The sequence below is a fragment of the Piliocolobus tephrosceles genome, chromosome 13 (genome assembly GCF_002776525.5).
Source record: "Piliocolobus tephrosceles isolate RC106 chromosome 13, ASM277652v3, whole genome shotgun sequence".
Classification (NCBI taxonomy): domain Eukaryota; kingdom Metazoa; phylum Chordata; class Mammalia; order Primates; family Cercopithecidae; genus Piliocolobus; species Piliocolobus tephrosceles.
In genome coordinates, this window is record NC_045446.1 from 13,853,376 (window position 1) to 13,880,079 (window position 26,704).

The 26,704-nt window shown below is 42.7% G+C and overlaps 1 protein-coding gene across 1 annotated transcript in view; it reads left to right on the forward strand.

Moving 5' to 3' along the window:
* Positions 1-18,224, forward strand: part of OSBP (oxysterol binding protein) — a 40,698-nt gene extending 22,474 nt beyond the window's left edge. The window contains exons 8-14 of the mRNA XM_023215522.3: positions 511-756; positions 1,044-1,164; positions 11,081-11,184; positions 12,374-12,469; positions 14,309-14,490; positions 15,597-15,817; positions 15,903-18,224. Of these exons, the coding sequence (XP_023071290.2) occupies positions 511-756; positions 1,044-1,164; positions 11,081-11,184; positions 12,374-12,469; positions 14,309-14,490; positions 15,597-15,817; positions 15,903-16,045 (1,113 nt within the window). The 3' untranslated portion in view covers positions 16,046-18,224. The remainder of the gene's footprint in view (positions 1-510; positions 757-1,043; positions 1,165-11,080; positions 11,185-12,373; positions 12,470-14,308; positions 14,491-15,596; positions 15,818-15,902) is intronic.
* The last annotated feature ends 8,480 nt before the right edge of the window (positions 18,225-26,704 follow it).

Consider the following 26,704-nt stretch of genomic DNA (forward strand, 5'->3'; position numbering starts at 1 on the left):
GCTCTACTGAAAATACAAAAATTAACCGGGAATGGTGGCGGGCGCCTGTAGTCCCAGCTACTCGTGAGGCGGAGACAGGAGAATGGCGTGAACCCGGGAGGTGGAGCTTGTAGTGAGTGGAGATCGCACCACTGCACTCCAGCCTGGGCAACAAAGTGAGACTCCGTCTAAAAAAAAAAAAAAAAAAAAAAAACTTATCCAGCACTTATTTGATGATGGTCTTCTGTGGGCCAGGCACTGATGGATCTTGGATATGTAGTGCTCAACAGAAGAGGCATGGTTCCCATCTCAAAGAGCTTACAGTTAGTGAAATGAAAACAGTGATTTCTGCCACCCACAGACTTGAACAATTGACAAGGAGAATGGGTTGTTTGCGGATTAAATATTAGAGCTGCTCTACTGAGCAAAGCCCTCCTTCCCCAGTGATTTATTTCCTCAACTGCAAAATTAAACTGTCTCGTATATATAGATGGGTAGGCAGAGTTTTTTTAACTGTTATTTTCCTTACAGGTAAACTTTAATGAGCCCTTGTCCATGCTTCAGCGCCTTACTGAAGATCTGGAATACCATGAGCTGTTAGACCGAGCTGCAAAATGTGAGAATTCTCTAGAACAGCTCTGTTATGTTGCAGCTTTCACCGTGTCCTCCTACTCCACTACTGTCTTCCGCACCAGTAAGCCATTCAACCCACTGCTTGGAGAGACCTTTGAGCTGGACCGATTAGAGGAGAATGGGTACCGATCACTCTGTGAGCAGGTAAAGGAGCCTCAGGACCATAACGCATTTCCTTTCTGAAGAAAGAGATAATTTTTTGGTTAATCCCCTGGGTCTTAATGTTTGCAGAAATTCTAGTCCCTGTCATCCCAGCTTTTATTCTTTTTCTTCAGAACTTCAGCATTGGAGACACTGGAGGTTCTGGGATTCACCTACTGTTGTGGGTGTAAAAACATCAAGTGTGAATTTTGGGTGTTTCTCACCAATTTATAGGCAGTATCTTTTTCTTCTCCTTTCTGCCTTCTTAATTTGAACCTGATTTCTTCCAGGTGAGTCATCATCCCCCTGCTGCTGCGCACCATGCTGAGTCCAAAAATGGCTGGACATTGCGTCAGGAAATCAAAATCACCAGCAAGTTTCGAGGCAAATACCTCTCCATTATGCCCCTCGGTAAGGTTCCCATCTTTGTCAGAATTAATGCTCCTGGAATGAAAGGTTTTCTGGCACGATGGAGGAGGTCACTGGCTCAAGAGTCAGGAGACAGGAGGTCTGATTCAGGCACTGACCCTCACTGACTGGCTTTGGGCAGGTATTTAACTTTTCAGCTATCAAATGAGTGTGGAGGCTAGAAACTCTTCAAGGACCCATCTAGTCCTAAATTCTTTATCCTCTTAGCTATATTTAATGCATCTCACCTAAGCACTATTGAGAACACAAAATCTAGCATGCATTTTTAAAAAAAAATTCTGTCTCTTAACTGGTGGTGTTTTTCTCCTTTCTCTAGCAATCAGGTTCTCTCTGTAAATCAGAACTCATGATTGCAAGGTTAGGTTTCTCAGCTAATCCCTCCGCTTTCTCCTCTCCTTCCTCCCTTTTCTCTTCCTCTACCTGATGGGTTAGGTATCAATTATGTAATGGCTGAATTCTAGGTCAGTGAAACTTTATTTTAAAAAGATCTTACTTGGGGCTGGGCACAGTGGCTCACACCTGTAATCCTAGCACTTTGGGAGGCCAAGGCGGGCAGATTGTCTGAGCTCTGGACCAGCCTGGGCAACATGGTGAAACCCCCTCTTTACTAAGAATACAAAAAAATTAGCTGTGGTAGTACACGCCTGTTGTCTCAGCTACTCGGAGGCTGAGGCACATGAATTGCTCAAACCCGGAGACAGAGGTTGCAGTGAGCCGAGATTGCACTGTTGCACTCCAGTCTGGGCTACAGAGTGAAACTCTATCTCAAAAACAAAGAAAGAAAGAAAGAAAGAAAAAAAAACCCAAAGAACAAAAACTCTTATTGGATTACAAGTTAATTTTGTGTCAGAATCAGTCCTGGGAATGGAATCCTAATATACAATGTTAGAGATCCTATACCTTAGAAGAAATCCAATTATTAAAAAAGTGTAGTAGAGCTTCTCAGTGCTTTCTTGAACTTCTCAATGCTTTCTTAAACCGTGTTTGGCCAAGTGTGTACTGAAGAGTAAAAGCTGCTCTACAGAAAGAGATCAAAGCATAAAGCAATTAGAGAAACCAAGTAGCTCCCAAGAGACAGAGCTGACCATGACTCCCTGAGCTGCTGGTGGCTTTCAATTTCCAGGTTCTAGTCTTTCACGAAGCATAGCTACAATTCTTAAGTATTGCAATATAGACTGCTTCTTTAATGAATTCACCTTTGCTCAGAAACACAAATGCAGCAAACATAGTGCAAACTAGAAATTAGCCAGAAAAAAATTCATAAATGTTTTGTAGCATATGTAAAGGGAGAAAAGAAATTGCAGTGTTCCCCTTTAATTTCATGGTTAATACGCAGAAGGTCCCTAAATGAAAAGGAGACTAAGTGATACATCAGTCTTGATCTTTACCAAGGAGCTTTAAAAAGCTTCTACATGCTTAATTGTCTTTGCAGCTAACAATTTCAGAAGTATTAGCTTAAGAGTAGTAAATGCCTTAAAAATAGTAAATTCTTATTTGCAGAATTAGGGTGTCAGTGGCCATATTGCAATGTGACGTTTTGCCATAGAGAAGAGTTTCAGAGTCCCCTTGAGGATCTCTAAAGGGATGAATTATATTTCATTCCATGGATGGTTAGGTACAGTCAGCTGTCCATACCTGGGTATTCTGCATTCATGGATACTGAGAGAGTACTGGGGGCCAGGTGTGGTGGCTCATGCCTGTAATCCCAACACTTTGGGAGGCCAAGGCAGGCGGATCACCTGAGGTTAGGAGTTCAAGGCCAGTCTGGCCAACATGGTGAAACCCCGTCTCTACTAAAAATACAAAAATTAGCCAGGTGTGGTGTCGGGTGCCTGTAATCCCAGCTACTCGGGAAGCTGAGGCAGGAGAATTGCTTGAACCCAGGAGGCGGAGGTTGCAGTAAGCTGAGATCGCGCCATTTCACTCTAGCCTGGGTGACAAGAGCAGAACTCCCTCTCAGAAAAAAAAGCCTGTAATCCCAGCACTTTGGGAGGCCAAGACGGGCAGATCACGAGGTCAGGAGATCGAGACCATCCTGGCTAACACGGTGAAACCCCATCTCTACTAAAAAATACAAAAAACTAGCCGGGTGAGGTGGCGGGCCCTTGTAGTCCCAGCTACTCGGGAGGCTGAGGCAGGAGAATGGCATAAACCCGGGAGGCAGAGCTTGCAGTGAGCTGAGATCTGGCCGCTGCACTCCAGCCTGGGTGACAGAGCGAGACTCCGTCTCAAAAAAAAAAAGAAAAGAAAAAAGAAAAAATACTGGTGGGAAAGAAATAATAAAAAGTAATGATACAAAAAAAGACCAAAAAAAACCTGTTTATGTAGCATTTATATTGCATTATGTATTATAAGTAATCTAAGTATACGAGGGAGAGGATATGTGTAGGTTACATGCAGATACTCTGCACCATTTTATATGAGTGACTTGACCAAATTGTGGTATCTGCAGGGTGTTCTGTAATTCTGTAACCAATCCCTCACAAATACCAAGGGAAGAGTATTCATCTAAAAGATAACAATAAACTTAACTAATGAAATATTGTACATTTTCTCTATAATTGAATCTAGGTTTCTTTGAGGAATGAATATATGAACATGGTATAGATGGTGGATCTAATTTTTTTTCTAAGTTTTACTAATTTGTTAAGGTTCTAATTTTTTAACATTAAAACATTTCTCTTATCCTAGGGAAACTTCATTTTAAAAATAAATTAATTAAATAGGAAAACAAAATTAATTAAAAAGAAAACAATTTGATAGTATTTGCATTCCTATGGTTATTTAAGATTTGGATCACCAGGATCCTGTTAAATTCCTTCACATATCAGCTGCTTAACTGAGTACCTGCCATGGGGTGGGCATGGTTCTCAGTGTTTGAGAAGTGTAAGTGAACAAAACAAAAATCCCGGTCTTCATGGGGAGATTGAAGAAAGAATTGACTTTGTGATAGGAAGCTGAATATAGAAATCTAAAGAATGGAATTTCTAGATATCTGCCCTGGGGATGGCTGTATTTAACACTTTTAGGCTCAGTGGCTTGGAAGGCGAATCATGCAGTGAAATTTTTACATTTGCCATGGCACTCAGTTCTCAGAGAGAAAATTATTGTTAAGCCAGTAGATATAACTAAAGAAAAATTTATGGACAAGGTTGTGAGTGAGTGAACAGATGGATGACTGGCAGTTTAATACACTGCTCCAGTGTGTTCAGCATAAAGTAATGCATCTCGGGAAAAGTAGCTCAAACTTTTATGTTGATAATTGAAGTAGCATTTGTTGAATGTTCATTATGGGTCAGCCATTGATAGTAGTGCTTTTCATGTATGAATTCATTCAGGCCCAACAATAATTCCATGAGATAGACACCTTTATTGCCATTTTTTAAACAAAGAAAACTAGGTATAGATAGGTTAGGTTGTCAGGGTTAGCTTAATCAGCTAGTATGGGATCTGAGTTGAAGCAATCTGGCTTCAGGGACCACTGTCTTTATAGCTAGGCTGTACTGAAAAGGAGAGACTACAAGCCATCAGTTACAATTACAGTGCAAAAAGGACACTGAAGACATCAGCCCAATATTCTCACAGAGGTCTGACAAGACAGTTTTAAGGTTATTTGGTAGCAGGACAACTTTGTACAAAATTATGGTTCTGTTAACTCCACTGTGAAAAAGTCAGCCAGGACTAAAGAAAATCTAATACAGACCAATGAAAGTGCCTAAAGATACTTGGAGGCAGTGGCAATGAGTTTGAGTCTCCCTATAAAATAGGCTAAAAAGATTAGAACCCTTGACATTTGGAAAGAAGAATGCTTCTAGAAAACATAACTGAAGTTTCCAAATAAGGTAAGGGGCAAATATGAATTTCTTTTTTTTTTTTTTTTTTTTGAGACTGAGTCTTGCTGTGTCACCCAGGCTAGAGTGCAGTGGTGCAGTCTCGGCTCGCTGCAACCTCCACCTCCTGGGTTCAACCGATTCTCCTGCCTCAGCCTCCTGAGTAGCTGGGATTACAGGTGCCCACCACCGTGCCCGGCTAATTTTTGTATTTTTGGTATATTTTTGGTAGAGACAGGGTTTCACCATCTTGGCCAGGCTGGTCTCAAACTCCTGACCTCATGATCTACCCACCTTGGCCTCCCAAAGTGCCGGGATTACAGGCGTGAGCTACCATGCCCAGTGCAAATAAGAATTTCTTCATCAAGTTCTAGGATATAGAAATTAGCTGATATGCTTGAAGTTTTAAAAGGTGCATTTATTTTTATTTATGGGGTTTTTTTTTCTTTCTTTCTTTCTTTTTTTTTTTTTTTTTTTTTTTTGAGACAAAGGCTCACTGTGTCGCCCAGGCTGGAGTGCAGTGGTGTAATCTCTGCTTATTGCAACCTCCACTTCCCAGGCTCAGGCGGTTCTCCTGCCTCAGCCTCCCAAGTAGCTGGGATTACAGCTATCCACCACCACACCCAGCTAATTTTTGTATTTTTAGTAGAAACTGGGTTCCACCATGTTGGCCAGGCTGGTCTCGAACTTCTGATCTCAAGTGATCTACCTGCCTTGGCCCCCAAAATGCTGGGATTACTGGCGTGAGGCACCACCATGCCCGACCAAAAAGACAGATTTAATTAAGACTCTTGGCCCGGATGCAGTGGCTCACGCCTGTAATCCCAACACGTTGGGAGGCCAAGGCAGGAGGATCACTTGGGCCCAAGAGTCTGATAGCAGCCTGGGCAACATAGGGAGACCCCCATCTCTACAAAAAAAAAAAAAAGAATGATTGCTTTGACAGTCTTTTCCTTTCAGCATTTTTCTCATATCATCTCATTGCCTTCTGGCCTCTATGACTTATTTTTCTTGTCCTTTTTCCAACTTTTTTATTTCATATTTTTTATTTTTATTACTTACTTTATTTTTTTCAGACAGAGTCTTGCTCTGTCTCTCAGACTGGAGTGCAGTGGTATGATCTTGGTTCACTGCAACCTCCTGCTCCTGGGTTCAACCGATTCTCCTGCCTCAGCCTTCTGACTAGCTGGGACTACAGGCATGCACCACCACAACTGGCTAACTTGTATTTTTAGTAGAGACGGGGTTTCACCATGTTGGCCTGGCTGGTCTTGAACTAGTCACCTCAAGTGATCTACCTGCTTCGGCCTCCCAGAGTGCTGGATTACAGGCATGAGCCACTGTGCCCGGTCTCCAATTTTTTAATTGTAAAATACACGTAACATAAAATTTAGCACTTTACCAATTCTTAAGTGTAGTGGTCAGTGGTATTACATACATAATGTTGTGCAACCATCACCACCCTCCATCTCCAAAACTCTTAATCTTATAAAATGGGAACTCTATATACATTACAAAATAATCTTCTTTCTTTTTTTTTTTTTGAGACGGAATCTCGCTCTGTCGCCCAGGCTGGAGTTCAGTGGCGCCATCTCGGCTCACTGCAAGCTCTGCCTCCTGGGTTCACGCCATTCTCCTGCCTCAGCCTCCTGAGTAGCTGGGACTACAGGCACCTGCCACCACGCCCGGCTAATTTTTTGTATTTTCAGTGGAGACGGGGTTTCACCGTGGTCTCGATCTCCTGACCTCGTGATCCACCCACCTCCACCTCCCAAAGTACTGGGATTACAGGCATGAGCCACCACACCTGGCTTTTTTTTTTTTTTTTTTTTTTTTGTCGAGACCAAATCTCGCTCTCTCACCCAGGCTGAAGTGCAGTGGCATGATCTCAGCTCACTGCAACCTCCACCTCCCAGGTTCAAGCAATTCTTGTGCCTTAGCCTCCCGAGTAGCTGGGATCACAGGTACCCGCCACCATACCCGGCTAATTTTTGTGTTGTTTTAGTAGAGATGGCCAGGCCAAGTTGGCCTGGCTGTTCTTGAACTCCTGACCTCAAGTGATCCATCCGCCTTGACCTCCCAAAGTGCTGGGATTACAGGCGTGAGCCACCACACCCGGCCAAAAAATAATTTTCTATTCTCCCTCCTCAAACCCTGGCACACACTATTCTACTTTCTGTCTCTATTTTAACTACTTTAAGTACCTCCTATAAGTGGAATCATACAGTTTTTGTCTCTTTGTGACTGGCTTGTTTCACCTAACGTAATGTCATCAAGGTTCATCCATGCGGTAACAAATGTCAGAATTTCCTTTCATTTTAAGGCTGAATAATATTTATCCCATTGTATGTATGTACCACATTTTGCTTATCCATCCATCTGTTGATGGACTCTTGGGTTGCTTCCATGTTTTAGCTATTGTGAGTAACACTGCTGTGAATGTGGATATACAAATACCCTTTCATCTCTTTGCCTAATGTCTTAAGAAAAAAAAAAAAGTTTCAAGAACGACAAATATCTCTTTAAGACTCTGCTTTCAGTTCTTTGTAGTATATACCCAGAAATAGAATCACATGGCAATTATATTCTTAATTTTTTGAGCAAACTACCATACTGCCTTCGACAAGGTTATACATTCCTACCAACAGTGCACAAAGGTTCCCGTTACTCCATATCCTTGCCAACACTTTTAAAAAATGTATTGTAGCTATCCTAATGGATATGAGGTAGTATCTCATTGTGGTTTGACGTGCATTTCTCTAATAATTAGTGTTGTTGAGCACTTTTTTATGTGCTTATTTATCATTTGTATATCTTTGGAGAAATATCTGTTCAAGTCCTTTGCCTTTTTTTTTTTGACATGGAGTCTCACACTCTCATGCAGTCTGGAGTGCAGTGGTGCAATCTTGGCTCACTGCAACCTCCACTTCTTGGTTCAGGTGATTCTCCTGCTAAGCCTCCAGAATAGCTGGGATTATAGGCCCCCTGCAACACACCCAGCTAATTTTTTGTATTTTTAGTAGAGACATGGTTTCACCATGTTGGTCATGCTGGTCTTGAACTCCTGACCTCAAGTGACCCGCCTGCCTCAGCCTCCCAAAGTGCGGGGATTACAGGCGTGAGCCGCCATACCCAGCCTCCTTTGCCCATTGTTGACTTGAGTTCTTTAGTGTCAGGGAATGCTGGCCTCATAGAATGAGATGGTAGAGGAGGAGGTATTGGTTAAGAGATTTAGGCCGGGTGCAGTGGATCGTGCCTGTAATCCTAGTATTTTGGGAGGCTGAGGTGGGAGGATCGCCTGAGCCCAGAAGCTCAAGACCAGTTTAGGCAACATAGTGGGACCCTGTCTCTACAAAAAATGAAAAACTTTAACTGGGCATTGTGGCATATGCCCGTAGTCCCAGCTACTTGGGAGACCGAGGAGGGAGGATCGCTTGAGCCCAGGAGGTCAAGGTTGCAGTGAACTGTGATTGCACCATTGCATTCCAGTCTGGGTGACAAAGCGAGATCCTGTCTCAAAAAAAAAAAAAAAAAACCATTGTGTGTGGTGGCTCACGCCTGTAATCCCAGCTCTTTGGGAGGCCGAGGTGGGCGGATCACGAGGTCAGTAGTTTGAGACCAGCCTGGCCAGTATGGTGAAACCCTGTCTCTACTAAAAATACAAAAATTAGCTGGGCATGGTGGTGGGCGCCTGTAACCCCAGCCACTCGGGAGGCTGAGGCAGGATTGTTTGAACCCGGGAGGCGGAGGTTGCAGTGAGCCAAGACTGCACCACTGCACTCCAGTCTGGGTGACAAAGCAAAACTCCATCTGGAAAAAAAAAGAAAAAGAAAAAGAAACCCAGAGATTTAGAATATGTTTAGGTGGAGCAAATATTTCGAATGTGTTTGTGAAGATTAAATGAAATAATGCATGAGGAGGCAATAGCACGGCGCCTAGTACACAGCAAGTGTTCTCAGCAGAGTTGCTGTTATTATCATTAATGTCATAGCCTTCATTGTTGTTATCCTTATCTGCCAAGGCAGGGCTACTTTAATTTTTTGTATAAGAAACACGTCTAAACCACAACTGGTGAGTTATTTTTATTAGTGGTTACAGAGAGAACTTAGGGTTATACTTTTACTGGAATCGACTTTTTTATTTTTATTTTAATTTTATTTTATTTTATTTTATTTTATTTTTTTGAGATGGAGTCTCACTCTGTTGCCCAGGCTGGAGTGCAGTGGCGCGGTCTCGGCTCACTGCAAGCTCCGCCTCCTGGGTTCATGCCATTCTCCTGCCTCAGCCTCCCGTATTTTTATTTTTTATTTTTGAGACAGTGACTCGCTCTGTTGTCCAGGCTGGAGTATGGTGATGTGATCTTGGCTCACTGCAACCTTTGCCTTCTGGGTTCAAGTGATTCTCCCACCTCAGCCTCCCAAGTAGCTGGGATTACAGGCACACACCACCACACCAGCTAATTTTTTGTATTTTTAGTAGAGATGGGGGTTTCACCATGTTGGCCAGGCTGGTCTTGAACACCTGACGTCAAGTGATCTGCCCACTTTGGCCTTCCAAAGTGCTGGGATTATAGAGGTGAGCCATCCCACCTGGCCTGGAATTGACTATTATTAACTATCTTTTTAAATTTTTGATTATTTTGAATCCTCAGTTATCTCTCCTGTGAAACCACTGATTTTGTTATTCATTGGAGATTGACTCATAGGAACAGGAGTCAGCTATATGTTTCAAGCATTTTATTAGGCAAATAAACAGACATTTACTGCACAATAGGACGGATTATCCCGAGTTTACAGATGATAAAACCAAAGCCCTTGAAACATTCATAGTGCAATACTGTAATGCAATTCTGACACTAACCACCCAGAGTTCCCACAGATTCCCTATAAGTTAAGGGCATAGTACCCAACAAGATTGCCCTTGCTTCAGATGCCAGCAACAAGTTGGAGGCCCTAGGCCACCTGCACTTCTGATAACTGGCTGTGAGTTCAGGAGTTCCCACAACTACCTCAGGTTTGATAATTCATTAGAATGACTCAGAACTCAGGAAAGTGCTCTAGTTATCATTACCGTTTTATTATTCAGGGTACAAATCAGGGCCAGCCAAATGAAGGGACCCATAGGGTGAGGTCTGGGAGGGTCCTGAACACAGAACTTTGTGCCCTGTCACCATGGAATCAGGGCACGTCACCCTCTTGGCACACTGATATATTCATCAACCAGGAAACTCCACTGAGCTTTGGTGTCCAGAGATTTTAGTAGGGCTTCATTATTTAGGTTTGATTGCAGGATTTAATTCAATATCCAGATCCTCTTTCATCACCGGAGGTCAGGAAGTTAACCCAGTATCAGGTGACTCAAAACCCTGTCTCTAATCACATGGTGGAGCCTGGCTTGTTCTCATCCTAAGTTGTTAGCATTAGCTCTCTGGGGCCCACCATGAGTCACCTCATTAGTATAAATTGTCAAGGTCCACCATAAATAACAGAGATACTCCTGTCACTTGGGAAATTATAAGGGTTTTATTCTTCATTATATAACAGAGGGTCATACATCTGATGAGGACTAGAGCCAGGATTTAATCCAGTTCTGTCTGATTTCAAAGCCCCAGCTCTATCCACTATTCCATTTTTACAATTAAGGGGCCTTAGATAAGTGGTTTGTTTAAGGTCACACAGCTAGTAACTAACAATAGAGCCCGGTCCCAGTACAGACTACCAATGTGTGCTCCTTCCATAATGCAGTTACTTCCACGATGCATGTTGGGGCACATTTGACTTGTTTCTGTGAATTTTGCAGTTGTGTTATAGAACACAGCGCCCTGGCTGAGGTGTATCAGTTGCCAGGGTTTGTCATCATTTAGTTATGTTTTATTCATAGATTGTTAAAAGTTAAGTGAGAAAAATTCAGTCAATACTTCCAGCATTTAAGAAAGTATAAGTCATTTTTATTGTTTTATTTCTAAAAGTAATAAATATCAATAGAAATTAATCCATTACTGTTTTGAGGCTGCATGATGCTATTTTTCTGACATTTGGCTTAATTTGGATACCTCTTTCTGCTTCCAGGTACCATTCATTGTATTTTCCATGCAACTGGGCACCACTACACTTGGAAGAAAGTTACCACAACTGTACACAATATTATTGTGGGCAAGTTGTGGATAGATCAGGTGAGGAAAGGTACCTAAAGTGCATGTGAAGTTTAAAAGAATACCTCTTTAGATATATTTCTGCAGTATTTAGGACATGTGAACTGGTCCCAGAATGTTGCTACCGATTCATCAGTTTCTCCTAAGGAATTTCTCTCAGGCAGTAACCCTACCTCTACCTCCCCAAGTTTCTGTACCACAAATTATTGTTTATAAATGACCAAATTATAACATTCATCAATGACTATTCTGCTAGGACTGTGTTGGGTGCTACGACAGGTACAAAAAACAAACGTGGCCCTAAGTCTTAATCCTTTCATTATTCATCAAATATTTATTGCCAGGCGGTATGCTAGGTCGTGGGGATACAAAGTCTGATGAGATGTCCCTCAAGAAGTTATTATATCATTAGAGATATATGACCAATGTGTAGGTTGGAAAGTATGCAGCAACATACACTAATATAAAAGATGCCCTACGATAGTATCTGATTAATTGTCAGTTTGCTCTTAAGACAGTGGTTGCAGTAAATTTAGAAAAGAGGGAATACTGTCTTCTGAGCAGTCAGGAAAGGCCTCACAGTAGATGTGGGAATTAAGCTGAATCTTAAAGTGTGGTTTGGGATTCAGAAGATAGAAAGGAAGGGAAAATGGGCCGGGCATGTTGGCTCATGCCTGTAATCCCAACATCTTGGGAGGCCAAACTGGGAGGATCACTTAAGCACAGGAGTTTGAGACTAGCCTGGGCAACATAGTGAGACCTTGTCTCTACAGAAAATTAAAAAAAAAAAAAAAGAAGAAAAGAGGGAAAATGAAATGAGTAAAGTATAGAAAGACCCAGCATATGTAATTTGAAATTGTGAGTAGAGTATTTTGATTTAAGCAGAAGAGTTCATGAAGGGTACTAGTGAGGGATTGGTTTGGAAAGGTAAATTACCATGTGAATTTCAGTATATGTGCTGAAGGTCAAATCATGCCATCTAACATGTGAGATACAATTCAAAACAAGTGGTCACTTGGTCTTGATCTCAACCTGGAAAACCAAGGTTACATAGGGATTCTATAGCATTCCCAAGGCTAGTTAAGATCGGAATCTTAAACAAGGGATTACTAGAATGTAAGGTTGAAAAGTAAAGAATTATGAACCATGGGTTTGGCAGACATTGAATTTATCCAGTCTTAATAAAACTATGAATTTTTTCATTTTACAGTCTGGTGAAATTGATATTGTGAATCACAAGACAGGAGACAAGTGTAATCTTAAATTCGTTCCTTATAGCTACTTCTCTCGGGATGTAGCAAGAAAGGTAAGGGAAGTTTAAATTACATCACTTAGCATGTATCTCTTAGAAAGCATACTCCTTTAGGACTGGAATGTATATACATGTGGGGAGGTGTGGGGGGTGTGTACATTATATATAGTGTATGTGTACATATAGTGATTCAAAAAAAGTAGAGGTGAAAGGCTGGGTGCGGTGGCTCACAGCTGTAATCCCAGCACTTTGGGAGGCTGAGGCGGGCAGATCGCCTGAGGTCAAGAATTCGAGTCCAGCCTGGCCAACATGGTGAAACCTTGTCTCTACTAAAAATACAAAAATTAGCTGGGTGTGGTGGCAGGTGCCTGTAATCCCAGCTACTCGGGAGGCTGAGGCAGGAGTATCACTTGAACCTGGGAGGCAGAGGCTGCAGTGAGTCTCGCACCATTGCACTCCAGCCTGGGCGACAGAGTAAGACTCCGTCTCAAAAAAAAAAAAGGAAAAGAAAAAGAAAAAAAAAGGTAGAGGTGAAGGAGAAAGTCAGCAAGAAATACTATATTGTATTACTAAAACAATTCCTTCTCTTTTCTGGGAATGATAATAAGTGAGGAAGTGAAAGTGTCAAGAGCAATGAGAAATTGAAAACGGGAAACACAGCCGAGGCGGGCGGATCACCTGAGGTCAGGAGTTCAAAACCAGCCTGACCAGCATGGAGAAACCCTATCTCTACAAAAAATACAAAATTAGCCGGGCATGGTGGCGCATGCCTGAAATCCCAGCCACTTGGGAGGCTGAGGCAGGAGAATTGCTTGAACCGGTGAGGCGGAGGTTGCAGTGAGCCTATCACACCATTGCCCTCCAGCCTGGGCAAAAGAGAGAAACGCCGTCTCAAAAAAAAAAAAAAGAAGAAAAGAAAAAAAGAGAAAGTAAATGGGAAAACACAGAGGAAGGACTAATAAAAGATTTCAGGAAGAAGGGGTTTGATCCCTGAGAAGTTTGAGAAGTTTAATGGGGAGTTGTGTGATACCACCATAATGATTTGTGTCATGAGTTTCTGTGGGAGAATGAAGAATAGCTGGGGATTTCAATCTGTTTATGGATCCCTATGAATTTCTGGAGAGAAGAAAATATAATTCTGAGTACCAGTCAGATGCTTTTTCTACATGTATATTTGATAGAAAACTCCCTGGGAAGGGTAGTGAGGGGAGGGGACAGAGAGCAAGGAGGAAGTGGGGATAGTTAATGGGTACAAAAAAATAGAATAAAGTCTAGTATTTGCTGGCACAACAGGGTGACTGCAGTCAAAAATAATTTAATTGTACATTTTAAAATAACAAAGAGTATAAAATAAAAATAAAAAGTTTACCAAAAATCCCCATATAACAACAAATGGTAATGAAATCCCCAAGTCATGGCTCAGTTATTTCAAGTAGCAGGAAAAAAATATAACAAAATAATTTGAGGCCAGGCATGGTGGCTCATGCCTATAATCCTAACACTTTGGGAGGCAGAAATAAGAGGATTTCTTGAGCCAAGGAGTTCATGACCTGTCTGGGCAACATAGCAAGACCCTTTCTCTAAAAAAAAAAATTAAAGAATTAGCCAGATGTGGTGGCACATGCCTGTAGTCCTAGCTACTCGAGTGGCTGAGGTGAGAGATCACTTGAGCCCTAGAGTTAGAGGCCATAGTGAGCTATGATTGCATCAGTGTACTCCAGCCTGGTCAACGGAGCAAGATCCCATCTCTAATAATAATAATAATTTGGATGACTCCCTGGTGTTTGTTATAACAGGATCTAACCAGTATTTATCCTAGGACTTCCAGTATAGTCAGGTAAGCTAATTCACAATGAATTCTATATAGCCAAGCCCTGTTCTCCACCCTTGCAGGTGACAGGGGAAGTGACAGATCCATCAGGAAAAGTCCACTTTGCCCTTCTGGGGACATGGGATGAGAAAATGGAATGTTTCAAAGTACAGCCAGTCATTGGGGAAAATGGGGGTGATGCTCGACAGAGAGGCCATGAAGCAGAGGATAGCAGGGTCATGCTGTGGAAAAGGAATCCTTTACCGTGAGTATCAGCATGCATGCTGCCCAGATACCACTTTGCCCTTGACTGTGGAGCAATATCGAAGGCATTTCTGCCTGCCCTCTCACTTAATTATGTGAGGAATTGAGCAAGGGAAATTGAGACCTTTGGAGAGATTAATAGAAGGTTGTCATTGTGTGATTTGACTTGCAGGATATGGATATGCTTATTTCAAACCAAACTACATCTGACAAAAAATACTTTGTGCTTTGGTCCTTTGGATTGTGATTCAGAAGGATATTTTTCTACTGTTTAGAGCAAAACTGTTCAAAAGTGGCTAGAGGAGGAAGGTGCCTACCACCTGTTAACAATTTAGCCTAAAGGCCCATCAGCAGCCAGGTGCGGTGGCTCACACCTGTAATCCCAGCACTTTGGGAGGCCAGGGCAGGTGAATCCCTTGTGATTAGGAGTTCAAGACCAGCCTGGCCAATATGGTGAAACACTGTCTCTACTAAAAATACAGAAATTAGCTACATATGATGGTGCGCACCCATAATCCCAGCTACTTGAGAGGCTGAGGCATGAGGATGACTTGAGCCCAGAAGTTTGAGGTTGCAGTGAGCTGAGATCATGCCACTGCACTGCAGGCTAGGCGACAGAGTGAGACTGTCTAAATAAATAAATAATAATAAGAGAAAAAAGCCTAGCAGAAAAGAACGATCCCTGAGACAATGTGCAGGACTTTGGAAACAAGATAGAGGTCACTTATTTCCTGTCATCATCTAATACAGTTTGTAGTAATAGCCAAGATTATCCCAGAGAGAGGTTAAAAAGAAAACTAAGGAAACAGGAGTGAGGAATTTTCAATCAGTAGAATGTTTCCTTCTTTCTATTGAATGTAGATAATTTCAGCTGGCGCCACACAACACCAGAAGACTGTGGAACTGAGTGATGCCAGGGAGGAGATGGGGAGTGATCTCTCCTTTAGCTAGGGCAACGTGACATGGTCCTAGATCCTTTTCACAGACCCTGTTTTTGTAGAACAGCCTTGGTGATGTGGCCTTGGCAGTGTACTTAGTTGTTGTTGCTCCTTAAATAGGGTCTGGGCTCTGGGATTACCATTTCTTTTTCTTATCTTCTACTTTTAGGAAGAATGCAGAAAACATGTATTACTTCTCAGAGCTTGCTCTGACTCTCAATGCTTGGGAAAGTGGCACTGCCCCCACAGACAGCCGGTTACGACCTGACCAGAGACTGATGGAAAATGGGCGCTGGGATGAAGCAAATGCGGAGAAGCAGCGCCTGGAGGAAAAACAAAGACTTTCCAGAAAGAAGAGAGAAGCAGAAGCTATGAAAGCCACAGAGGATGGTAATGAACTTCCCTTCTACTCTTCTTTCTTGATGCATAGAGAATGCCAGCACTAATTTTTTTCTTTCCTCTCTTTTCCTTTTAGGCACACCATATGATCCCTATAAGGCACTGTGGTTTGAGCGGAAGAAGGACCCTGTTACCAAGGAGTTAACCCATATTTATAGGGGAGAATACTGGGAGTGTAAAGAAAAACAGGACTGGAGCTCATGCCCGGACATTTTCTGAAATGGCAGTAACAAAAAAGAGGAGCATCTAATGGAGAAGAGGACAGAGGATGTGTGGAAAAGCTGGCAGTTGTGACTCTCTTGCCAAGTGCTTTCCTCAAGTTTGTCTCTCTTGACCAATCATTTTTTCCAAATCAATCACCAGAAGGAAACACCAGTGGTGGTGATTGGCTGGTTGCCTTAGCTGATTGAAACTGAAATCGACATATGAGATACTATGTCTGTAAGGGAGAGGTTTAGTGGCTGAAGGTTAGTGTATTCCACATCCACAAAGTCAAGTATTCTGGGCTCTTCTTTCTCCCTCTGCCCCCGTTTAAGATGATGTCACTTACCCTCCCCTTGTAGTATCCTGCTCAGCCAAGATCTGCGTAAGATTATGATTCAGGGGCATTTTGGTGCTGTTCAAAGCAAGAACCGAATTTAGAAGTTCCCTTAAAAAGAAACATGTAAGACTTACCAATGGAGGCATCGTGAATGGTTGCAGTGGAGCTTAGGTATAACATCATGAAATGTGTTCACACATGGGGTCGGTTTAATGGAGTGTCCATGCGGAGATAACTGCGATATTGGAACACCCGTGAGAGAGATTGTTCTATAGGGCTGGAATATTCAGAGTTACATTCTTGGAAGTTTCTGTTTTTACTTGCATCGAACACCCCCTGTTGTTCTCCATCATCTTTAGTAGCAACTGGAGACCACTTTGGTGGTTGGTAAGAGGGGTGCATTCTCCTCACAAAGGGGTTTTATGGACTTTCTCTGGCGGAGAGCTTCTGAGAACACAGGCAGGATGGGAAAAGACTACTAGTCACTTTTGCTTTCCCACCCCCCCTCAGTGCCATCCTTCATTGTCTTTCTGGCTTCTCTTCTTTCTCCTGGCACAGTACCATTTTGGGTCTGTGCCCCAGTGTGGAGCAAAACATTGCCTGTCCCATTCTGATATACTTCAGAATTAGGAGAAGTTAATCTGAAACAAAAGTTTTCACCATCTCTCAAGCCCCAAGGACTGGAGCCACCTCTGGAATAATGTGTTAAATATCTGTATATTATATATATGTAGAGAAAAATCTAATTTTTTGGTTTGATTTTCTTCCCATTAAGAATCTTGTTTTTTGATATCCCTTGTCTCCCTGAGACTCTCTCGGACACGTGTTGATGTGGATGGCACTCCTCTGCTCTCCATCTTTTATGGGCAGAGAGATTCAAAACCTGAGTAGGATCATGTCTGGCAGTTACTAAACAGGGACTTTGTCCATGGTTTGTATCATGGGGTGCCTACTGCTGTCTAAACTCTGCTCTCCTAATTAGCTGACTCTTGAAAATGAAATCCTAACCTCTTTCCTGCCTCTTTTCTTTCTCTTTTTAGGAAGAGTATGGGTAGAAAGTCCGGAGGGCAACTTCCAGTTTAATTCTGCTCTGTCCGGCACATGGGCTAAACCCCAAAAGAACTTTCTTCCTAGTACGTGGGGCTTAAAGCACTGTCGTGTGGGGTGGATCAGATAATTGCTCCTGTGGGGCCCTGGCTTCCTTCTCTGTTTGTTCTGTATTTGTTTTCGTTGTCTTGTTGAGAAATATCATCCCTGTGCAACCCACCCTTGGTTGAGGATCACAAATTGAGGTGCCTTCCTTGTATGCTTTTTGTTAGTATTTTTTGTTTTGTTCCTTAACTGCTGAGCCTCAGCCAGCGTGGGTCCTGGGGGAAAATATCATTCCAAAGGAAGCCATCCCTGCGAGGAAATTGGTTTTACTGGGTAAATTAGTACTTTTATTCCTTCCCCTATCCCTTCCTTCCTAGTTGTGATAAACATGGGAGAGGAGTGACTTTGACTGCTGGGGAATTTCCTCCTAAGAACCTTATTCCCAAAATAAGCCAGGGGTTATGTCAAGGCTTCTTTCAAGGAGGCTCATAAAAGCAGTGACCTCATCTGGGGCTTTGGATAGAGTGAGAATTCCCCAAGTAAATTGGACTTCTCTGCTTTATCCCCTTTCCTTCCTTCACCATCTGCACTACATTTCTGGCTTGATCCCCAATCAGATTCCTGCTAATGGAAGAAGTTTAGAATCTTTCCGGTGGAATAAAGTCACATGAAAACAAAACACAACTATATATATTTTCAGTTTTTTTGCCTTATTGCTTTTTTTCCAAAAAAAAACTACTAAATTAAATAATTTTTTAAAAGTCATATCGTTTGTCTGATTCACTTCTGCTTCTAGGCAGGAAGTGGTGTTGGGGAGGGGAAGGAGAACTGGTCCAATGGTAATTTGTTCTGCTTGAGAATCTGAGAGCCCAGAAGCCCTGGTCTTCATGAGAAATGGAAAGAAAAGCTGTTCACCACCACTCTGGAGGGCCATGAGCAGAGGAGTCGTTTTAACAGCCCCTGCTGCTTCAGTTGACAGTCAACACCCCACCTTGGTACAGGGGAATCGTTTTTAGTGTTTTTGATATTGGGCCTGCTTCACTTCAAAAAAATAAAAATTTTCCCTATCAATTGAATTTATCTTGTCCATTTAGATTCTCAGATTGTTGGCTGTTTTATGTAGGAATTCAAATTATGTCTTTTGTTTGAGACAGGGTCTCACTCTGTCGCCCAGGCTGGAGGGCAGTGTCATGACAGCTCACTGTAACATCTGCCTCCTGTGCTCAAGTGATTCTTCCCACCTCAGCCCCCCAAGTAGCTGGGACCACAGGTGCATGCCACCAGAACCAGATAATTTTTGAATTTTTAGTAGAGACAGGGTTTTGCCATGTTGCCCAGGCTGGTGTTGAATTCCTGAGTTCAAGCAATCCACCAGCCTCTGCCTCCCAAAGTCCTGGGATTACAGGTGTGAGCCACTGCACTTGGCCTCAAATTCTGTTTTTGAAACAAGCAGTTGAGTTTTGATTTGAAGACCTTTGAGAAAACTAATGATAGTGAACATGTTTGTACAAGTTTTCACTGGAAAGTTCAGGTTCAGGGAGCGGATAGGCAAAGTAACCTATGGTCCTGGCGGGGGCTCAGATCAGAGCAAGCGCAATTCCTGCCCGTGGGAGGGACCTCACATTTGCCGAGCATCTTCCTACATGTACAGGGTGCTGAAATAGGAACTCTGACCATTCTCTGGCTTACGCATGAATAAAGAGGAAAATGTTGCAATCATTTTGAAGATGGAGAAAACCTAATTTAAATAAATTCACTCATGGTCATGTAGCTGGTCAGTTAGTCACAGTGTTGGAATTCAAAGCTGGGTTGAGTTTGACCTCTACAGTCCTGTGCTCTGGAAGAAACTCTGGGTTGGAAGGCAGCTGATAAGCACTTTCCTCCTAGATTGTATCACATAATGCATAAATGCACATTTCCATTTCCAGAAGCTAATTAATAGCACCATTTCTTTTCTTCTTTTTTTTTTTTTTTTATTTTTTTTTTGAGATGGGAGTCTCGCACTGTCACCTAGGCTGGAGTACAGTGATGTGATCTCAGCTCACTGCAACCTTCACCTCCCGGGTTCAAGTGATTCTCCTGCCTCAGCCTCCTAAGTAGCTGGGATTACAGGCACCCACCACCACGCCCAGCTAATTTTTTGTATTTTTAGTAGAGATGGCATTTCACCATGTTGGCCAGGCTGGTCTCGAACTCCTGCCCTTGTGATTCACCCGCCTCAGCCTCCCAAAGTGCTGGGATTACAGGCGTGAGCCACCATGCCCAGCAGCACCATTTCTTTTAAGGCTCTATGTGAAAAAAGGAGCATCCCTGAAATTCAGCCTACAGGCTCCTTGATTGATCAAGGCCTTCATGTCTACAAAGTTGGCTCTGATGTCAGGGATGATTTTCTAGCCTGGTTCTTAGGAAGGCCACCTAAGTTCAAGTCATTTGCCTGATTCCCATTGGCTGGATTTGATATTAAGTTTCAGCAAAGGTTTTTTTTCTGGCAAGCTAAGGAACCACTGCAGTAGACCCCTGACATTTGTGAGAGCTGCATCCTGCAATCTTGAATACTACCATGGCATAAAATGTCCTGCTTTAGGGACAATCAAATGTAGCTGAAACATTTAACGATCTCTCATTGAATCCTTTATTACTTTTACTTTTTAAGATGGAGGTCTCAGTATATTGCCCAGGCTGGTCTTGAACTCCTGGGCTCAAGCGATCCTCCCACCTCGGCCTCTTGAAGTGCTGGGGTTACAGGTGTGAGCCTCCGTGCCCAACCCCTCACTGAGTCCTTTAATGTGACATGACATGATGGACTGGAATGTGGCTCTTGAGGGGTCTACCATGCTCAGTCATTATTCAAAATTATGACTCAGCAAGATGATAAATTATTAAATTTGTCAGGGACCTCTGCATTTGCACAAAAATGTTAAACCTATACATTTCTTGCTCTACTTTCAGCAAGATAATTGAGAACCAACCTACAGCATTGTCCTAAAAGGAGGCATAGAAAATCTTTGCAATTCATTCACTATAGTTGTATATTTTATGCAATTCTAAGATTGTTATCAAAATTTATAACTTGCTTCTAAAAGTTTATAAAACTTAAGGCCAGGCAGGGTGGCTCATAATCACTGCATTTTGGGAGGCCGAGGTGGGAGGATCACTTGAGATCAGGAATTCCAGACCAGCCTGGCCAACATGGTGAAACCCCATCTCTACTAAAAACACAAAAATTAGCTGGGCATGGTGGCAGGCACCTGTAATCCCAGCTACTGGGGAGGCTGAGGTGAGAGAAGCACTTGAACCTGTGAGGTGGAGGTTGCAGTGAGCTGAGATCGTGCCATTGCACTCCAGCCTGGGCAACAGAATGCAAAAAAAGAAAAAAAAAAAACTTTTGCCAATTTCTCTACCATACCCAGTGGGAAGCATCCCAAGTCTTTCATGGCGCTCCCTTCCAAACCTCATAATTTGTGGTTACACTCTCCCCATAATTTTGGTTAAACTCTCCTGCTCACTGATCCCTCAGGGGAAGGAGACAGGGTAGCCAGATGAGGCTTCTTTAAAGGAAAGAAACTGAAGGTCTCGGATCTTCTACGAAGAGTATTGCAGAGGTCACATCTAAGTTTGACCAGGTGACGTTAGAGATTGCTAAAGAATGAGTTGGTCCTGAGATATGGCTAGAGATTTTTAAATTAATTATTAATTCCACATTTACTCCAGCCTGTTATGTGACATACATTGGGGATACAAATAGCAAGAAAGAGCGTAAACAGGCAATTGCAATCCAGTTTTGTAAGTGGTGTGAAAACACTGTAGGGACAGCTCTTCTGTAGTGAATTAGGGAGGGGATAGAGACATGTCTGAGAAGACTTCTAGAACTAGGAGAATGTATGCGAGCTGAGAGTTGCAGGTTACATAGGGATTAGGAGAAGGGCAACGTCAAAAATGCTGCATGGAGGAAGATGAAATGCAAGGCCAAAGAATTCTGAGTTCAGATGACTGCATGAATAGCTTGCGTTTAGGGTCAAAGAGAGAGCACTGAGATATGCTGCCGGAGAAAGGTTAGCCCCAAGTTATGGAAGTCTTTACATACCCTATGGAGAAGCCATGTAGCTCCTGCCTGCAATTCTAACATTTTGAGAGGCCAAGGCAGGAGGATCCGTTGAGCCCAGGAGTTCGAGATCAGCCTGGTTAACATGGTGAGCCCCTGGTCTCTGTTTATATTTAAAGGGGGGGAAAAAGCCTGGGGTTTTTTTCTTCGCTTTGCTCTTTATTTTATTTATTTATTCGTTTGTTTGTTTGTTTGTTTGTTTATTTTGAGATGGAGTCTAGCTCTGTCACTCAGGCTTCCAGGCTGGAGTGCAGTGGCGCGATCTAGGCTTGCTGCAACCTGCCCCTTCCAGGTTCAAGCAATTCTCCTGTCTCAGCCTCCCGAGTAGCTGGGAATACAGGCATGGTAATTTTTTGTATTTTTAGCAGAAACAGGGTTTCACCATGTTAGCCAGGCTGGTCTGGAACTCCTGACCTCAGGTGATCCGCCTGCCTCGGCCTCCCAAAGTGCTGGGAATATAAGCCTGAGCCACCGCATTCGGCCCAAGAGCCTGGGTTTTTGTTTTCAACTAGAGAGCTAGTGAAACATTCTTAAGCAGGGTGGAAAATGATTGGAGAGAGGCTGGGTGTGGTGGGCTCATGCCTGTAATCCCAGTACTTGGGAAGGCTGAGGCGGGCGGATCACCTGAAGTCAGGAGTTCCAGGCCAGCCTGGCCCACATGGCAAAACCCCATCTCTGCTAAAAATATTTAAAAAGTAGCCAGGCATGGTGGCAGGTGCCTATATTCCCAGATACTCGGGAGGCTGGGGCAAGAGAATCACCTGAACCCTGGAGGCAGAGGTTGCAGGGAGCTGAGATGGTGCCACTGCACTCCAGCGTGAGCTACAGAGCGAGACTCCCTCTCAAAAAAAAAAAAAAGAAAGAAAAAGAAAAAAGAAAAAAAAGGAGGTTGGAGAGGATACGAAGAGAAAGGATGAAGTAGAGTGAAATCATTTCATGGCTTTCCCATAAATAGAGGGCAAAGGGAAGAAGGAATTCTTATTTTTCTGACTTCGGAAACCTAGATGGAAGATGGTGGTAAGATAAGCAAGTTTAGAAGGAAAATTAGGTTCATTTTTAATTTATTTAGAGACAGGGTTTCACTGGTTTGCCTAGGTTGGAGGGTAGTGGCATGATCATAGCTCACTGCACCCTCCAACTCCTGAGCTCAAGCAGTGGTCCTGCCTCGGCCTCTCTAGTAGCTGACTTTTTATTTTTTGGCTAATTTTTTATTTTTTGTAGAAACAGGGTCTCACCATGTTGCCCAGGATGGTCTCAAGCTCCTGGCCTCAAGCAATTCTCCCACCTCAACCTTCCAAAGCACTGGGTTACAGGTGTGAGCCACAGCGCTCAACAGGTTCATTTTTAGACATGCTTGTAGGACATGCCTGTTCAGAGGTCGAGTAAGCAATTTTTAAAAATGGGTCTTAACATGTGATAGTGGCATTTTGTGAGAACTGAGGAATGAGAGACAGAGAGCCTGCACATAAAATCAACTGGCCAACTTAAAAACACATATAATACCTTGACACCATCTGCAGAGATTCTAATTCAATTAGGGGCTAGGGCAATTTTAGACACACACACACACACACACACACACACATAATTTATATATATATATATCTATCACACTGGGATATGTATATATATGTATATATACACACATATACCCTGGGATATGTATATATTATATATTATTTATATATTATATATCATAGATCATATTAATTATATTAATACATATTAATAATATATCATATATATAATTATATTATATTATATATAATTATATTATTTTATATATATATATATATATATGTATGTATGTATCACACTGGGACCAGGCGCAGGGGCTCATGCCTGTAATCCCAGCACTTTGGGAGGCCGAGGAGGGTGGATCACCTGAGGTCAGGATTCAAGACCAGCCTGGCCAGTGTGGTGAAACCCCACCTCTACTCAAAATACAAAAATTAGTCCGGGGCAGGGCGCAATGGCTCACGCCTGTAATCCTAGCACTCTGGGAGGCCAAGGTGGGCAGATCACGAGGTCAGAAGTTCGAAACCAGCCTAGCCAATATGGTGAAATCCTGTCTCTACTAAAAGTACAAAAATTAGCTGGACGTGGTGGCACACGCCTGTAGTCCCAGCTACTCGGGAGGCTGAGACAGAAGAATCGCTTGAACCCAAGAGGCGGAGGTTGCAGTGAACCGAGATCCTACCACTTCACTCTAGCCTGGGCAGCAGAGCGAGACTCTGTCTCAATGAATGAATGAATGAACGAATGAATGAATGAATAAATAAATAAATAAATAAATAAATAAATAAATAAATAAGCAAGCCGGGAGTGGTGGTGGGCGCCTGTAATCCCAGCTACTCTGGAGTCTGAGGCAGGAGAATCGCTTGAATCCAGGAGGCGGAGGTTGCAGTGAGCCAAGATAGCGCCACTGCACTCCAGCCTGAGCGGCAGAGCGAGACTCCCTCTCAAAAAAAAAAAAAAAAAAAAGAAAGAAAGAAAGAAAAAAAAAGAAAAGGAAAAAGAAAAGAAACTGACTTAAGCAGAAACAATTAAGTGACTCAAGAACATAGGCAAGTAAGTGACCAGAAAAGGACTTAAATCCACTTTTTTTCATTAATGTACCTAGAAACCGACTTGAGCATAGACAAGTAAGTGACTCAAGAACAGGCAAATAAGTGACCACAAAAGGACTTAAATCCACTATTTGTCATTAATATACCTAGCCTATGGCAAGTCTATACGACAGTATTAATTTTCCATAGCTGCATAACTAATTACTATAAACAGTAGCTTAAAACAACACCTGTTTTATCTGTTCACGGTTTATCCGTTCATCTGTAGGTGAGAAGTCCCACCTGATGTGACTGGGTTCTCTACTCAGGGTGTCACAAGGCTGAAATCAAGGAGTTGACTAGCTTAAGTTCTCATCTGGAGGCACTGGGGAGAAAACTGCTTCCAAGCTCCTTTTTGTTCTTGGCTAACTTAGGTTTCCTGCAGTTGTAGAAATGAAGACCAATTTCCTTGCTGACTGTCAGCTGAGACCCACCCTCAACTTCTAGAGACTGCCCACACGTTTTTGCCACATGGTCCCCTCCATCTTCAAGTCTTGTGTTTTAAGTCTCTGACTCCTTTCTGCAACCAGCTAGAGAAAACCCTCTGCTTGTAAAGGGCTCGAGTGATTGGTCAGGCTCACCCAGATAATCGCATATTTTAGAGTCATCTGTACTATATAATATCACCTAACAACAGGTTATAAATTAATACGATGAATTTCATAGTCCCAGGGATTATGCAGGGTTTTGTGGGGCTGGGAGGGTGTTTTGTGGGTCATTTTAGAATTTTTCCTAATTCAACTACCAAGGGAAACCAAAAGGGTGAAATTTAAGCTAAACAAGTGATAGGCTCTTGAGTCTGAAAAAACTGTAAAGTCACCTAGTTTAGGGGTGACAGCCACAAACATCTCATTTCAGATGTACTCTTTTCTTAATCTCTCTTGAGAATGACAGTCTATACTCATCCTCCATTTTAATCCTATTGTTTATAAATTCTAAACTAAGGTTATGTTTTTATTTCAAATTATAATGAGCCCATGCTGGCTCCTTATTTATGAAACAAGTGAACACGAAGTGTTGAATTATTCTAACAGCCTTATGGAGTTTATATAAAATCTTTTTTTTTTTTTGAGACGGAGTCTCGCTCTGTCGCCCAGGCTGGAGTGCAGTGGCCGGATCTCAGCTCACTGCAAGCTCCGCCTCCCGGGTTTACGCCATTCTCCTGCCTCAGCCTCCTGAGTAGCTGGGACTACAGGCGCCCGCCACCTCGCCCGGCTAGTTTTTTTTTTTGTATTTTTAGTAGAGACGGGGTTTCACCGTATTAGCCAGGATGGTCTCGAACTCCTGACCTCGTGATCCGCCCGTCTCGGCCTCCCAAAGTGCTGGGATTACAGGCTTGAGCCACCGCGCCCGGCCCTTTTTTTTTTTTTTTCAACAAGAGTTTTGTTCTTGTTGCTCAGGCTGGAGTGCAATGGTGCAATCTCTGCCCACCGCAACCTCCACCTCCTGGGTTCAAGGGATTCTCCTGCTTCAGCCTCCTGAGTAGCTGGGATTACAGGCATGCGCCACCATGTCCGGTTAGTTTTGTATTTTTAGTAGAGACGGGGTTTCTCCATGTTGGTCAGGCTGGTCTTGAACTCCCGACCTCAGGTGATCTGCCCACCTCGGCCTCTCAAAGTGCTGAGATTACAGGCATGAGACAATGCGCCCGGCTAAAACATTTTTAAGTGAATAAATGCAAGAGATGAAAATTATGAAATGGGAGGTGGGGGAGGAATAAAATCGGCATATTAGAGATATTATTAAACCACAGCTTACTTCTTCTTTTGAGGGAAGAGTTTGAGGGAAGCCTGAGTAAATTCTATTTTTTTGACTATATATATATTTAAAAATGAAAAATGCCAAGATGGTATTACAAAAATTGAGGTATATTTTTGATGCTAGGTTTAGTAAATCAATGCTTTTAACAAATACTGTACAGTGACTGTATGTTTACCTCCTGTGGAGGTAGGACTGAAAGTTTACATTTGAAGCCTTTACAAGTGGCCTTCCTTACCTCTTCTATATATCCTGGATTTCAATCTGAAGATAGCTGTAAAAATCACAATGTTCATATATATCTACCTTGCAAAATCTGCCTTTGCACAAGAACAACAAATATATTTTAAAAATTAATTGCAGTATTGTTTTTAATAATAAGACATAGAAAAACGTAAAAAAGTCGATATATTGTCAGTTTGATTACATAGAGTACATTATAACCATATAATCCAATACTGGTGAACGTGGATTAAAAAGCACAATAAGGGCCGGGCGCGGTGGCTCAAGCCTGTAATCCCAGCACTTTGGGAGGCCGAGACGGGCGGATCACGAGGTCAGGAGATCGTAGACCATCCTGGTTAACACGGTGAAACCCCGTCTCTACTAAAAAATACAAAAAACTAGCCGGGTGAGGTGGCGGGCGCCTGTAGTCCCAGCTGCTCCGGAGGTTGAGGCAGGAGAATGGCGTGAACCCGGGAGGCGGCGGAGCTTGCAGTGAGCTGAGATTCGGCCACTACACTCCAGCCTGGGCGACAGAGCGAGACTCCGTCTCA